At 23.1% G+C, this 17,146-nt stretch overlaps 2 protein-coding genes across 2 annotated transcripts; both read right to left on the bottom strand. All coding sequences in view use genetic code 6, as the record gives it.

The window, feature by feature from the left end:
* Window positions 1–461: 461 nt before the first annotated feature.
* Window positions 462–8,521, bottom strand: TTHERM_01193560 (transmembrane protein, putative; the record flags this gene model as incomplete). Its single annotated transcript, XM_001029999.2, has 14 exons — window positions 462–2,535; window positions 2,956–3,255; window positions 3,314–4,106; window positions 4,185–4,530; window positions 4,602–4,942; window positions 5,248–5,310; window positions 5,366–5,502; window positions 5,565–5,739; window positions 5,795–6,260; window positions 6,687–7,781; window positions 8,004–8,096; window positions 8,184–8,231; window positions 8,299–8,430; window positions 8,495–8,521. The coding sequence occupies 14 exons, from the start codon at window positions 8,519–8,521 to the stop codon at window positions 462–464; spliced, it is 6,090 nt and encodes a 2,029-aa protein (XP_001029999.2).
* A 583-nt stretch (window positions 8,522–9,104) lies between these two features.
* Window positions 9,105–16,795, bottom strand: TTHERM_001193551 (transmembrane protein, putative; the record flags this gene model as incomplete). The annotated part of the gene is made up of 14 exons (XM_012800344.1): window positions 9,105–11,208; window positions 11,274–11,567; window positions 11,622–12,459; window positions 12,527–12,872; window positions 12,952–13,316; window positions 13,425–13,487; window positions 13,538–13,662; window positions 13,721–13,895; window positions 13,949–14,414; window positions 14,481–14,748; window positions 14,897–16,041; window positions 16,361–16,456; window positions 16,513–16,560; window positions 16,661–16,795. 14 exons carry the CDS (start codon window positions 16,793–16,795, stop codon window positions 9,105–9,107), a joined length of 6,468 nt encoding a protein of 2,155 aa, XP_012655798.1.
* Between the last annotated feature and the right edge of the window lie 351 nt (window positions 16,796–17,146).

The following is a 17,146-nucleotide window of genomic DNA, read 5'->3' as shown; positions in this document are numbered from 1 at the left end:
AATATTTTAGTGTAATTTATTGTTTTTTAGGTGAAATCCTGCTAGCTCTCATCTTAAAATACTCATTAATCATACTTAAGAGTTGGAAATTTGATGAAAATTAATGATTAATGGATGATTTATTGTAATTTAAATTTTAAATTTTTGAAAAGTAAATGCAACATTGAAAATATTGAAAATGTAATATTAATAACAATTCAATAGATTTCAACATACATTTCTTAGTTTTGAAGCAAAAAAAAAATAAATTTTAATTATTTGAGTTCAAGTTTAAAAAATAAATGTATTTTTACATCCAAATTTACAAAATAAAATGTGTTTTAAATATTAAAAAAATACAAATTATTTTTTATTTTACTTAACTTATTTAGCAAAAATTATTTTTTAATTTAATAAAAACCATTTTTTTATTTTTAATTAAATATTTTGATTCCTATTTCATTTAAAATTGAATTAATTAATCAAGAATTTTGATTGCTTTACTCATCTATTTAATTTAAATTCTATTAATCAATTTTATTTTCTTCATATTTAGAATTATTTTGAATGTCTCTTTCAAAATTTATTTTTTTGTTTTCTTGTATTAGCTTTTATGATAAACTTAGAAAAGGAAATTAGCCTTCTGTTGTTGGTATATTTATCAATTTATGGCTTTAATTAGTAGAAAATTTTCTTAATTGTACATTTTTTCCAGTATTAGGGTATAAAAAGTATTGATTCATTTCAGCTTAGCTCATTCTCGATAAATTTTTTTCTTACTTATTTAGTTCTAAATGAAAACTTTCAGAGCTTATAGGATGAGTTTTAGACTCATACGATTTAAAACTCTTCTTGCTTTTTCTTGATTTTTCTGTAAGCTGAATTATTTTTTAGGGATCAATATTGCTATTACTGCTACTACAACTGCTATCACTACTAATATCATCACAGTCGTTATGTGTATAAATTTTACTTTCTTTTTTACTATTAAAATCTTTTTATTAGTCTTTATCAATACTAATATCATTAGATTTAAAAATAGTTTATTTTTTACACTATTCAGTTTTGTTCATTTATTCACTAAGTTCACTTGAATCACTCGAATCGCTGCTACTCTCTTATTCTTCCTAAAAAACAGTTACTTTTTAATCTTTAGTAAATCTTTATGATATATTTTCAGTAAGATAATCATTTTCATAAGTAACTTCATTATTTATTGATGAAAGTTGATTTTAAAGTTCAAGTTAATAGATAGATTTACTAGGTGGAGAATTTGAATATAGAGGTGATTTTTATTTATCAAGTAAGAGCTCATTATCTTCATCATCTATTAAATTATCTTATGAATTTAATTTTTGTTATCTGTGTTATGAAAAACTTGAGGTTTTTAAAGGGGTATTTCTAGTAAAAACTGAACATTCTTCTACTTGCTCTTGCTCTTATGATTATTCTTTGTTTATTTTTCTATATTCAATATCTTATAACTAAGTAACATCATTGTCTTCCTTTTACTTTTCTAACTTTTCTTCATCCTCTTCTTAATTTTCTTCATGTATTACATCTGCATACTAATTTATACTTTTTGTCTAGAAAAATGTATTCTAATCTCCTTATTTTTAAATCTCTTCTTCGACTTCATTTGAATTATCAAATTCATCTTATTCATCTAATTTAGAGAGATCATTTTATTTCTAATACAAATCCTTCAGCTGCTTTTTAATGAGATCTTGTTGCTGTTTTAGTACCTACTAAGGTTTTCTCTTATATTCTTATATATTTTTTAAGAACTAGTCTTAGGCCATATCATTGCATTTTAGACAAATAGTCTAAAATGTTGTATTCAAAAAGAAAAATTCTTGCCATCTTTCAATGAATCTTTTTCTATTAAAAGTTTTCTTATGTTAATTCACTCTAATATCACTAGATATATCTTAGACATAAAATTGTTTGAGAAGATTTTCTTTTAAATTTTCTTTTAATACAGAAGTATATTCTTTACCTTGTTTATTTTACAAGGAGTTAAAATTATCTTCTTTCGAATTCTCCCAGTTTTGAAGAAGATCTTCATGGTAAATATCTTCTTCTAAAAACTTTGTATTTAAAAAGAAAATTTTATTTGAAATTTTAATCTTCTTTAAATCTTTTTCATATCCTTTGGTATCTAAAATTAAAGAGTCTTATTCGTACAAAGTTTTTACGTTAAAATATGCTTTTAAAAAGCTGCATTCATACTTGTAATATAAATTAAAAGTATCTTCAATATTTTCTTTTGCCTAAACAAGTAATCCCCACTAGTTCCAACAGTATTCACAATAACTATTTTAAGATTTTAGCATAAAACCTCCTATACACTACTCAGCGATTTAAAGTATTTAGCTTCTCATTTTCCAGTATTTTATAATACCTTGAATATATGTGCCTTATATTTATTGAGACACTTTTTAAGAAAGAATTCTTCCTTGGACAGGCTAGACCTATATTGAAGAAGATATAACTGTAGCTTCTTTTAAATTCCCCCCTATAATCTTAAATTACTCAATTATTTCATTTCTTAACCTAATCATTTTATACAATAATATAAAATTTACCTTAAAGAAATTAATTATAAATATTAGAAAAATGTATTTTGAATAATTATTGATCAAAAAAAATAAAATTTAATCAATTTATTTTAATTTTTGATGAGAATAAATTATTTTTTTCATATAATTAAAATAAAGAAATTAATTATTTATTATCAATAGATAAATTAAATAAGGTTTTAAGAGGAAATTTAATAAGCCTTCTCTTATTCAATAATTTCAGAGGGTTTTTGGGAAGTGCTGCTAAAAAATTAGTTAATTTCTAAACTAATTGAGGTGGATGAGATAAAAAGTATAAAAAAAATCAATTTAAAATAAAGACAAAGTTTTAAAAAATTAATTTTTGTCAGTAAAAGTTGTGATATTGTTGCTATAAGATTTTTGTATTAATTACCTTGATTAATCTTCTGTAGATGAAGAAGGCCCTCTTATTATATCATATGCCATATTTTTAATATTTTTTTTTAGCCAAGTCTTATTTATGATAAGAAATTTTTTTAAAAACTTTTCATCTTGGTATTCATTTTTTAAGAAACGAATTTTTTTCTCTAGAATCTTCTATTTTTTTTCTTTATAATGGTATGCCTTTTAGAAATTAGAGCTAAAAGAGAGCCATTGTTATTATATTTACTTATTACTCAGCTAATTTTTTGCTCTTTTAATGAATTCTTCTATTTTTTCTTGAATGGTTGCACTGTATTTTTATTAAAAATATATTTTACATTTTGGTTAATTTAGATATTTTATCTTACTGAAATTTATTTTAACAAGATAAATGATCATGAATAAAATTTTAAACTGAAATATCATATTGTTCTACATTTTAGATCTCCTCTTTCAAATACAGTTAAATGTAGTAATTATTTTTAATAAATTTAGCTTATTCTTTGAAAATAAATTCTTGATTTCTCTTTTGCATTTAGTCCTCCTATTCTTAGTTTTGTTAAGTTTAATTATTTTAAAATTGGACTCTTTACAAAATGGTTTCAGTTAATTTTTTTTCAATGATATTTTATTGATATAAATTATTTGAAAATAAAGATTATCTTGATGCATTCAAAGAGTTCAACTAAAAACCTGAGTTAAATAATTCATTTCTTACTCCTAACATGTTGACATTTGTAATATCTTAGAAATGAGTTGCTTTTGATATATTTTTTAAAAATCTATTTTGTTTGATAGATTCTTTATTTTGTACAATAGAATCATAATTTTAAGGCTAAATAATAGGTGAACAATCTAAATCTAGTTCTTACAATTATGTATTACATTTATTTTCTATTATATTTATATTATTTATTTTTGCAAGTAATTCTGTGGCATTTTTTTCTTTTGAAATTATTTTCTCCTTCTCATCTTCTTAATTACTTTCACTACTTGCTTTCTTCCATAAAGATGTATGATTATAAAAAAAGTAGCAAACTTATTCTATAAGAAAGCATAACAATACCCAAAAAATTAGTAGGAAAACTAAAGTTTTATCTGCAAATAAATTAAATTTATTTATCTGGATAGTTTGTACACCTTATAACACGCAAATCATTCCTTGAATTTTAAAATGAAATGTTAAATAATTAGTTTAATATAAAAAAATAATTAAAATTAAAGCAATTTATCAAATACCTGAAACAAATACACTTAAGCAAAAGAAGTACTGGGAAGAAAAACACCAGACATCAATTTTTTGTAAAGTTGGCTCCAAGCACTTTAAAGCATCAGTAGTATCATCAGCTTTCCAATTGAATTTTCTGTTTTTAAATCTTTCTCTACACAAGTTAACGTACTCTTTTATAGAAACTTAGTGGATTTGCTCAACGGACTTGAGGAGAAGTATATCAACAAAGATTTAAAAAGGGATATTCCAAACATTGAAAAGGTAGTAAAATACTAAGCCTTCTTTCGATATTACCCATCTCACAAACATCTTATTCGAGTCATAAAATATCCATAGAGCTATTACCTAAAATGGCTTGTTTTATTGATTAAATAAAAAATTTTAATTTAAATTAGTTAAATAAATAAATAAATTAATTTATATACTGTTGCTAACACAGTGAATGTATTATAACAAAAATCAGAAAAAATCTTATTTTATTTAAATCTGAGCTCTTCTTCTTCTTTTTTGTTTTCTTTTTCTAAATCTTCTTAATGATTTTTATTATTTTATTTTTTAAAACCTTTCATGAATTTCTTATCAAAGACACTTTAAAAAGTATCCTCAAACTAATCTTCATCAACTAAATATTTGCTTTGAAAGCTTTAATCCATTTAACATTAACTCATATCTCCCAAACTTTCTTTGGAGTACTATTTTTCTCTTTATATATTTTCTTATTCCAATACCTATTATTAGAAATCCGTTATATTTTCCTACTAAATTTCTTTTAAAATAATAGTTTTTAATTTAATTTTTTTTCATTAATAAATCATAAAAAAGTGAATTCTAAAAATATAACAGGCTAAATATTCTAAAATATTATTAAATCAAATTGGAAAATAAACAAAAAATATATTTTCATAGTTGTCATTATATTAGAAAATAAATTAAAAATAATAAATTTGGAAAATAAAGAAAAAACAGTAATCTCATAACAATTATATGATTTCCTGCACATAAAAGCAAAGATTAAAAATTTACAGAATATAAAAAAGCTTTTTGAAAAAACATTTTAATTAAAGAACTTACTTATATCATCATTTGTTCCAAAACTCTCTTGGTAATTTTCAGTCAACATAATTTCACTATTTACTTAATTTTAAATATCCAAATTTAAAATTATGGTTATTAATAGATTAAAAATTACCAAAAAAATCTTTTCCTTTCTTATGGTTATCTTATTCGATTATTTCATTATCTTCACCTTTTTAATTATTTTATAATTCCAAGCTTGACTCAACGTCATCATCTAGACTCTCTTGTTCATCTTAAGGTGAAAATTGTCTTTTGTATTTCACAATTTTAATAATTAATAAAGATAAAATGAAAATGTGAATTTAATTTACTTATCTAACCACTTCTTAAAGCGAGCCACCATTTTAAATGTATTTTAAGAACAAAACTCAACAAGTAGGACTTAAATAGTCTTTTCATAAGTAGAAATACCAAGATTCACAAATGTATTAAATAAGTACTCAAAAAAATCTGGTGCTCCTAATCCTGAAATTGAATTGTTCATCACTTTTATGTTTTAAATATTTTAGCTAAAAAAATAATTCAGTAAAAAAGTTTTTACACATAGTGCAGGCAAGAGTTCCCAACTAAAGCTCATTCTCGACATAAATCTTGGTGCACTCTAAAACAAAAATTTGATTGATTTTAAACAAGAAAATAAAAAACCAAATGTTGGTAGCGAATAAAAGGGAAAAAGACAGAGTGATAATCACATTAACTATTATTAATATCCACATAATCAAAAACAAATAAATAGCCCTTTTCCATACTTTTTCTCTCCATATATTTCCATCATAAGACTGAGTCATAAAAATATTTAATCTATCTGAGAGATGATCTAATATGGTCAATAAATTATATTACTTATTTTAATGTCTTTGAGTATAGTTTTTTATTTAATGATAAACTCTTTCTTCTGTTGTTTCTGGGACAAACACAATAGAAATTCTTATGAGTAGATAAAACCCAATAATAACTAGGGAAGCACCTAGTCTGCCTCTTCTTTAATATTAATCTATTTCATGGCCCTAAAAATAATTAATTAAAGAATTCTCAAATAAGAATTAAACTTAATTAATTAATTACAAAGTATTTCTCAAAAACAGAGTTCTCACAAATATAATCGTCTGTCAAACTTTTACATCCAAAAAATGGGATACTCCAGAATCCTCCTAACATGACTACAGAAACAATAAATAGCAAAGTAAAATAAGGAATTATTGATATAACTATGCCTTATATAAAGGGGACGTAAAGAGAAAGAAAAAATCTAAGCTCAACAAAAATTTCTTTTAATCTATTTACAGAAATCAGAAAGTTTTTAGAGTCTGTGATAACTTTCCTTCTTACGATGCTTATTTTACAAAATTTATTTTTAACACGAAAAACTCTAAAATCGAATTTTACAAATTAGCTGTCTTCCAATAGAGAAAGTATAAAAATATAAAGATTACACAGAAGGTTCCTATGATAGATGAAAGTACCAAGTAAGTTGACCATTTTAAAGCAAAAGTTATAGCTAACTCTGCATGATTCATTGAATGAAAATTGAAAATTAATTTATATTAAAATTGATCTTAATTATGTAATGTAGTGATGTCTACAGAGCTTCCAAATTTTATTTCTGCTTCTATAATCTTTTTCGTGTATTTATCTACTTAATAGTAGCTCAGTTTGAGCTCTATAGAAGTTGGTAAATGTCCTTAAGGTATTTAGTTACTAGCAATAATTGGAATTAATTCCTCAGGTTTAAAAATCAAATTATTCTCTGTGACTTCATTCAGATCAATTGGGTTAGTAACTACGTAAAATAAATTAGTTAAAATTGGCTGTTCGTATAATTTAGGTAATGCGTTAGAAGAAACAAATGCTTCATCCATAATGCATTCTATTTCTACCTCGCATTTATCTGACACAGGTGCTGTTTAAAATCCTAATTGTTTAACAGGTTTAGTTTCTTATGGAGTTACTAAATCACATATACTTCCATCCTCTATAATATCATGAAGATACATAAATTATCCATAATTTTTGCAGTTTGAGAAATAAGGGATATAAGGAATGGTTAACTGCTGCATATTTACCCAAAATCTATCATTATTTACATATGAACTGTAAATACTTTCCTGCGTTATGTTTTATGGGAAAAGAGAATCCGAGGAATTAGCCGTTGAATAAGAAATTATAACATTAGGATAGTTCTAAGTATTAGCAGTCATGTTTGGTAAATTAAGTGGTAAGTTAACTATTCCTTCGTTTTAAAGAACAAAAGCAAAAATCTTATTCTAATTGTAAATAGACCTATATGGGGTTTTAATATTAAAAGTAACCGTTTAAAAAAATAAAGTTCGAAAGCTTGAGAAAGTAGAGTTTAAGATCCTTATAAAAACCATAACATTTAAGTCATAATATGCAAATAAATTAAACTTATGGCTATCTTCCTTAATAATATTATCATTTTCGAATGTTTCAGGAAGAACGATTATATAATCATCTATTTAATTTCTCCATGAATCCAAATAAAATGTATTATTGACAGCAATAGCAATCTATAAAAATTAGAAAAGTAGTAGTTAATAAATTAAAATATAATATTATTATTGAAAGTATTGAAAATGAATAAATTTTTTATGCAATTAGAAGCTGTTTTAGCTCATTAGTATCTATTTTTATCTTTAATAAAAATTAGCAATGTTTTAAAAAGTAGCACAATGTAATTGAATAAGATATTTGTTACTTAACAACTATTAAAAATAATTTTAAATTCTTACATCCCAATCTCTATTATATTTGAATTCTAAACTATCTTACAAGTCATAAATATGTCTCAAATCAAATGTTATATCAAAGCTACTAGATTGATTCTTATTTTAATTTAATATTTAAAAGCAATTTTAAAAATCCATTTTTGAAACAAACAAAATCAAAACAATATATATGTATGTACTTACCACTTATATTATAGTAATGGGCTCTTCAAAATCAAATAATCTTTCATCCTAGTATTTATAGAGTATTTATTTTATAAAATCAATTTTTCTTGAAAATTATGCTTTTTTTGCTTACTTAAAAAAGAGGTTCAGGATACATTTCTTTTTTTAATGGTGTTACATATAAAATCTCATCTGTCTACAATTATTAGCTTCCTTGGAGTGATCTTTTTATTTTAAAATTTTGTGAATCATCATCACTATGAATCTAATTTGTTTAATTCATAAAGTAATTTATGCTTAGCTTAATAGAGTCATCAAGAATTAATTACATTTTATGATTTAAAGGTCTTTGGCATGATCAAATTCAATTAGAAATAAAAAATAAAGGCCAAAAACAAAAATTTGATCATTTTAATAGTGAATTATAATTATATTGATTCAAATTGTTAGATTTGTTAATTATTTCTACTTTGTTGATTTTGTTTATTAAATTTTTTCAATCTAATTACTCACTTTCTTTGATTAAAAAACTGATTAATTTGAATAACTTATAAAAGCTTTAATATATTAATTAATTAATTAAAAACTATGTTGTTTAATTATATTTAATGTTTTTTTACTGAAACTAATTTTAATAAACGAATCTACAAATTATTTATTGAATATTTCAATTAATTCAAAAAAAACAAGTAATTTAAAAAATCCACATTTTTACAATCATTAAAATCATTTTTTTTTAATCCAAAAAATAAATAACAAATTTCTATCCATTTTTTTAATTAAAATTAACTGTAAATATAAATGATTTTTCAAATTATGAATTAAATTATCAAAAAAAAATAGAGTTAATACTGTAAAAATTTAATTAAATTTTTTTATTATTAAGAATTTAAAATAATTTGTTGAATATCCAAAAACTTATTTATTTAAAGTTAAACATCAGTTTTCTTTATTTTTGGATTACTTATTATATGAAATATTACTAGAATAATTTAATACTTCTTCTATGTATTAATTTTAACTGCTAATTGCTTGTTAGTAATCCTATGAAATATTTCTTGCACTTTAGAAGAAAAAATCTTCAGTTTAAGCATTTTCAGTTTTTTAAATAGTTATATTGTTAAAATAATTACTCTATTAAATATTATTAAAGTTTATTATTTTTTTCTATTAACTCATAATTTAATTTAAATTTGATGGATTTTCAATGAAATTATTTAAGTTAGAAGCATCGATTTCATTATTAGATGTAATTAAGGTATTACTTGATTTTTATAATTTATACTCTCCTAATATTTTTTGGGGATCTAATAATTAAATATGCTCTTTATCTTTATTGTTATTTATATTATTATTATTATCTCTTTAAACTGAATTATTAATTTAACTATGAGATTTTATTAACTATTCTGAAGTTAAAGGATGAGTTTTGGATTCATGTGACTTGAAACTTTTATTGCTTTTTAGATGAATCGATTTCTTTCTTTATAATTTGCTATCATTTTGTTGTCGAGACTCTGAATCACTGCTGTTCTCGCTGCTACTATTTTCACTACTATTACTGCTACTGCTGTTGCTTTTGTGGTTAAAAGATTTTTCACCTGAATTTTATGATTTATTATGGATTTCTTTACTGCTATTTTTAGCATTTAAAAAAAGGCTACCTCTATTAGTTTGGAGAGATTTTTGATTTTATTGAATATCTTAAGATTCTCTTTAAGTATGAGATTAACACTCATCTTTATTTTTATTCTATTAATCGAATCCAATATTTTAAAGCTTTATTAATTAAAGACTTTGATAATGTTTTGGAGAAAATGAAGAGACATTGTCAACTTTATTTGAAGAAGCTGAATCAGCCTTTTCTCTTATATTAAATAGAGATGTCCTCTAAGGTTTACTAGAGAAGGATTTTACTCTCATAGTTAAGTTATTGTAATAGCCTGTATCATCTTCCTCATCTTCTTTAACTTCATTTACGACTTCGTTAATAACTCTCTCACAAAAGTCTTCTTCTATTATCGTTGTTCCTTTCAATTTTTTCTAATCTTTTTTCTTCCAGCTATTTTATTTGTAATTAGAGCCAAATTCTTCAATTTTTTCATACTCGATATCTTTTTTATCTTATTCTTCAAGCTCGTGTAAAATATTATTGTCATTTATTTCATTAAGTTTCACTAAATGCTATTAATACTATTTTAATAAAAGATCTTCTTATTCTTTAATTTTCCTTTCTCTTTAAACTTAATAAATAAATTGCTCCATAGCTTCCTCATTGCATTAGAAGCAGACACTGACAAAAGTTGCATTCTTAAAAAAGAACTCTTACCATCTTTCAATAAATTTTTTTTTGTTCATTATTTGAGATAGCTTTTCTTTACTTAAATTTTAGTGCTCAACAAAGAAGGCAGTTTATTTAGAATTTTTCCTTCTTTATTAATAAGAATTTATTTCTTATTAAGAAGATAATTATATCTATTAATCATCATACGATTTGTCATTATTATAGGTGTCATCAAAATCTTTTGAGTTATCTAAAATATTATTTTCATTACTCTCATTAAAGTCTTCTTGAAACATAGGATCTTAAAATTTTATGAATTTTAGAGATTTCAATGTGTTACATCTTTCTTTATCTCTTTTATAGGTGTTTTTATCAATAACTAAACAATCTTTTTCAAACAACTAAACAACATTAAAGTAAAATTTTATTCTTCTGCACTCATTTTTATAAAAAATGTTAAAGAGATCTTCCACATTTTCCTTTGTTTACACTTATAATCCCCAATTCTTATTACAATACTCACAATTTTATGAATTATTAGTTTTTAGCAAATATCCACCAACTACATTTTAAGCAATTTATAAATTAGTTGATCTTTATCTCCAATATCTTAAAATATAGTGTACATAAGTTCCAATATACTTTTAAGCTTCCTATTTAGTTATTTAATCCTAAACTATAGATTTTACTTAATTATCTGAACCTTATTTTATATCTCCATATATTTGATTAAAACCTTCTAAAATATGATTTCTCAGTCTTTAAATTAAAAAAAATTGAATAAATAAATGAACTTTTAAAAGGAAAATATTTTAATTTAATACAATGGAAGCTAGGATTGAGACACTCCTTTTATTAGGTCATCAAACATAATATTAATATTTTTTCTTATCCAAATTTAATTTCTTTTAATAAATTTTTGAAGAAACTTTTCATCTTTGTATTCGTGATTTAAAAGGTGAATTTTCTTTTCTGATAACTTTTGAACACGCTCTTTGTATTTCTTAACTTTTTTGAAATTTTTTTTGTAAGATTCCCACTAAAATCTTTTTTAATCACTATTTTGAGAGTATTTAAATTTCTGTATTACTAAATTTGTCAAATCAGCCAAAGGACTTCTAAAATATAAATTTTAATTTATTAATTAAACAAATTTTAAATATTAAAAATACGTTTGCATTTTTTATTCTGAGAGATTTTCTAAGATAAAGGAATGGACTAGAATACTTTGCTCATAAGCATTTTCTACCTCTCTGTCAAGATACATTTTTAAATATATATTTTTATTAATCTCTTTAGCCGTTTCTTTAAAGAAATCTTCGTATTCAAGTTCTTCATCATATAAATTTTGTTCATATCTTTTAAAAAACTTTTAAATTGTAGGATTACTGTTAATAGTGTTCTTGTTAAATGTAGAAAATTTTCTTGTATATTGATTAGCTAGGATTGATTATTTAGTTTGGAATTAAGATTAACTTAAAACGCCTTAATTAAAAGTGAACAGTCTATCATCACTTTTTTTGTTAAAATTTTCTCTTGATGAAGTCTACCTTGCGAACTAAAATGGGCTTTTTTAAGCAAAAAAAGTATTTTGGTATTTCAATTTATTTGGATCAATATTTGATAGAATTTGATTTGGTGTCATAGGCTCTTTATTTGAATTAACCTGCAAAGGCGATAAATCCATTTCAATTTTTTCTTACCTTCTAAAAGTATTTTGATTATGTAATTATCTAGTTATGTTCGGGGAATTAAAATTTTAAATTGATAAAATCTATTCATGTGCTTATTATTTTAAACTTATTTCTTCTTCAGTTTTAGGTATCTTTTTTGTAAATTTTTAATCTTTCTTCCATATTTATGAATGTTCATAAAAAAAAAAGCATAGTCTTTCAACTAAAAAGCAAAATACCACCCATATTATGATTATAATAGTAAGCTTTTAATCTCCTAAAAAATTATATTGATTATTTATTATTGTAATTGCACCTTAAACAATGCTTATAGAACCTTTAATTAAAATAAAAAAAATAAATCAATAGCTTAAATAGAAACATTTTAAATATCTTAGAGTTACCAGCCAAGAATATACAGTAACAAAAGAAAAGCTAAGAGGAAAAGCACCAAGCATCAATATATTAGTATTCTTTTTCAAGGTAGTTTAAGGCATCAGAGGTATCATCTGCTTTCCAGTTAAATTTTCTATTTATATATCTTTCTTTTACTGATTTTACATAATCTTTAATACAAACCCCGTGATATTATTCAACAGTTTTGATGAAAAGAATATCTACACATATTTGAAAAGGGATAGCAAATATAGAGAAAAGAAAATAAAATACAAGACCTTCTTTTGTGATATTCCACTTAGTAAATATTTAATTAGAATCATAAAACAACCAAAGAAAAGCTGTTTGAATGGGCTTATTTATTTATTTATTAAAAATATTTTAATAGCAAAATTCTTAAAGTAAGAAAGAAAGAAATTTAGTTTTAATTTACAAGTTCTAAGATATTCAGAGATTTGTAGCAAAAGTCTGTGAAAACTTTAACTTACTTGTTTTTTTCTTCTTTTTCTAAATTTTTTTGTTTTTAAGTTTGCTAATCCTCGTCTTCTGTTAAGCTTTCTTATCTTTCTTTCCTTTTATAATTTTTCATAAACTTTTTATCGAAAATGTGCTAAAATAAGATCTCAAACTAATCCTATAATTGATCACTATTACACTCCACACTATTGCTGCTATAACTTCTTACTTTAGATGTTAATTATTATTATTTATTGATCTCAATTAACTTATCTTGATAAACATCACCAATTGAGTTTATTATTTACAAGCTTTGCCTTTTTACTTCAACTGTTTCAGCTTCTATATTTTAAATTTTGGTAAATAAATTTAACTAATCTTTGTTTTAATTTTTATTTATAAATTTTTTAAATAATTAAACCACAAAAAATAATTTAACAAATAGTTTACCATCATCTTCAATGGAACCAAAACTCTCCTCATAAATCTCTGTTAGGACAATTTCACTAATATCTAAAAAAAAAGGGTTATACAAATAAAATAAAATAAAATAATGAATATACCATCTCTTATATTTTCCTATTTCTTAAAATGAAATTCTTCTTTTTCTTATTAACTATTTATATCATTTGTTTCATCTTCTTCATCATTTTCTTCTGTTTCTTCATTATCATTTGTGATAAATTGTCTGAAGAAAAATAAATAATTATTATTTTTTTGATATTTCAAATAGTTCAATTATTTACTTCTCTATCCATTTATTCAATATTTTTGATGCTTTGAATAAACTTCGAGATATTTATTTTACTATCAACACTTAACTCACTTTTTCGAAACACATAATTCCAAGAGCAACGAAAACATTTACTAGATAAGCAAAGTAATTTTCTGCTCCTAATCCAGATATTGTGTTTATCATAGCTTTTTTTTAAAAATGAATGATAATATATTGAATTAATCTTTTGATAATTTACTCATAACACAACTTAAACTCCCTAGCAAGAGCTCATTTTCTACATAAACTTTGAGACCCTCTTCAATAATAATTTATGTTATTTTGAGTATAAATATAAACATCCAAATATTTGTAGCATAGTAAACAGAGAAAGATAGGTATAAAATAATAACCATTAAAACTAGTACCAGTATTGTTATAAATATAAACAATCCTCTGCTCCAAACTTTATCTCTCCATATATTTCCATCATAAGATTCGCTTTTCAAAAGCTTAGGCTCATCTGAAAGAAATTTTAATATCGAAATTATATTGTATCGAAATTCAGGATTTTTCTTTGTGAATTTAGTAACCTCTTCTTATATTTTATCTTCTTATGTATCTGGAATAAAAACTATTGCCATTCTAACACATATGTAAAATCCAATAACAACTAAACTTATTCCTAGCCTACCTCTTCTTGTTTCCTGTGCAATATTTTCTTACTTTTTATTTATTTTGATAAATATTACAAATCTATTTATTTCCCATCAACAAATGATAAAATTTACAAATAAAATTTCAAAAAGAGAATTCTCGCATAAATAATCATCAGTTAAACTACTGCAGCCAATAATAGTGTATCCCCAAAAAGTCCCAATCATCAAGACAGATAAAATAGTGAATAATATTATTTTAGGGAAAAATGATATAACTATTCCCTTTATTATTGGCGGGTAAAGTGTTAAATGATAATAAACTTCTTGAAATAATTCTTTCAATCCATGAAAAGAAAGAAAGAAATAATTTGACGAGGTCTTTATTTTTCTTCTTGTTAAACTTTTTTTTATTTAAAAAATAATCATTTTAAGCTTAATAAAAATACCTTATCATTAATGTTAATTAATTGGTTGATTATTTTAAAATTTATAAATAAGATTTTATTGATTTAATTTTGATAAATTGATTAAATTTTTTTAGTATTTACAAATTTCCAATCTTGTAGAAGGCAAAATATATACAAATCATTGCAATACTGAATAAACCTATTATGCAAGAAAGAATCAAGTAGATAGGATAATCTAAGGCAAAAGCAATAGCTAATTCAGCATGGCTCATAGAATGGAATGAAAAACGCAATTCATATGTGAAATTAGATTATTAAGATAGTGTCTCTTTATTTATAAGAGACTTAAACTCCATTTCACATTTGATTATCTTTTTATGGTATTTATCAACTTAGTAATAATTAATAGCGAGCTCAATACTTGCTGGTAGATAATTTGCAGGAACTTAATTTAAAGAAACAACCGGGATTAATTCACTCTTTTTGAACGAAAGCCCATCAACAGAGATATCTTAAATGTCAACAGGATTAGCAGACATATAAAATAGATTAGTATTTTTTGGTAATTAGTATAACTTTGGAAGGGCATTAGAAGAATAAAATGCATCATCCATTATGCATTCAAATTTTAAATCTTCACATTAATCAGAAACAGGTTCCTATTAAAAACTAATTTATTTAATAGGCTCAGTATCCTTTGGGTCAACAAGATGGCATAACTCATGGTTTTCTATAATTTAATGAAGATAAATGAATTATCCATAATTTTTACAATTAGTAAAATAGGGCAGGTAAGGTATAACCAGTTAATGCAAGTTCTTCCAATATCTATCATTATTTATGTAATATGTATATGCTGAAGATTGAGTCAGGTTTATTGGATGATTATGCTAAGAAGGATTTGCAGTAGTGTATGAAACTATGCTTAAAGGATAATCTTAATTCGGATTGACCATTTCAGGTAAATTTAAAGGTAAATTTACAGGAGAATTACTCCACAATATGAAAGGAAATATCAGTCCACTTTTCATAGAAGCTCGATATGGAGTTTAGATATGAACACTTGTGGTTTAAATAAATAAAGAACTTAAAGAACTGAATTTTATTTTAAGAATTCTTATGAATATCATGAGATGCATATCCTCATAAGCAAATAAAACAAATTTATGACTATCTGTTTTTTAATTCGTGCTGTTTAAAAATGATTCAGGTAGATCAATTTTATTTGATTCAAAGTCCTGTGTCCAATTACCTAAAGTGAAACTCTAGCTTGTAGAAATCGCAATCTGTTGGCAATATTATTTATTAATTAATATATTTATTGTATCTGTATATTCTATCTTTAAATTAATTTTAATTGGATATAAACAAAATTAGTAATTTAGTTATTAAGTTAGTCATTTAGTTAGTTAATTGGGTATTATCAATTTTATTTATTTATTTATCTATCTATTTCATTTTTGAATTTTAGGTTTTTAAAATATTATTTCCTGCATCAATCAATTCTTCTTAAGCAAAAAATGAATAAAAATATTTTAATATTTATATAAAATAAGTAAGTGATTCAAACAAAAAAAATTAATTTTAGTATTTTCAAATAATTACATCCCAGTCTTTGCCATAGCTAAAGCTTATAGACTTTTATATTTGATTTTAGACATGCCTTAAATCGAAAATGATATCAACAGTGCTTGATTTTGGCTGTTTGCATTAGAAAAATCAATTTTGATGTTAAAATATGATAAATATTTTCTTACCACCATAAATATTGTTGTAGGCTCTTCTGATCCTTTTTATATTGTATCCTTTTGTGAATGAAAGAAAATTAAAAGACAATCTTAAAGGCATAATGAAAAATGAATTTTGTTAATTATTATTATTTCAAAAATACATGAATAAAGTTACTTATTAAAAAGGTTCTGGGTACATTTCTTTTTTAAGTGGATTTACATAAACTATAGAATTTAATTCATCTTATAACAGCATTCTGCTGTAGTTGTTTTTTTAATAATTTTCATTTTTTGTGCATTTATTATACATAATTTGTTATTCATTTTTATTAAATATTAGATAAGGTTAACTAAGGTTATTATATTAGCATTCAGCATGGCAAGTAAAAATAAAAAATGCTATTAAGTAATTAAGGAGGCTTTTTAGAAAAACTGATTATTTATCAAATTTCTTACTACGATTTTATTTATCCATATTTATTTAGTATAATACAATCAATATTTTATTAATATATCCTTTAATTTACCAAAATATCTATAATAACTTCTACAAACTCAAATAGTAAAGTCCCAATCAATATTTTTCCAATTATAAAAAACATTGAAAAAAAAGTAATTAATTAATTTTTACATGTTTTTTAGTTCTTCTATAATTTATGTA

This window comes from Tetrahymena thermophila, assembly GCF_000189635.1.
Source record: "Tetrahymena thermophila SB210 genomic scaffold scf_8254361, whole genome shotgun sequence".
In the NCBI taxonomy this organism is placed as follows: domain Eukaryota; phylum Ciliophora; class Oligohymenophorea; order Hymenostomatida; family Tetrahymenidae; genus Tetrahymena; species Tetrahymena thermophila.
Note: the sequence above shows the minus strand (reverse complement) of the source record. Positions and strands in the feature narration are given on the sequence as shown.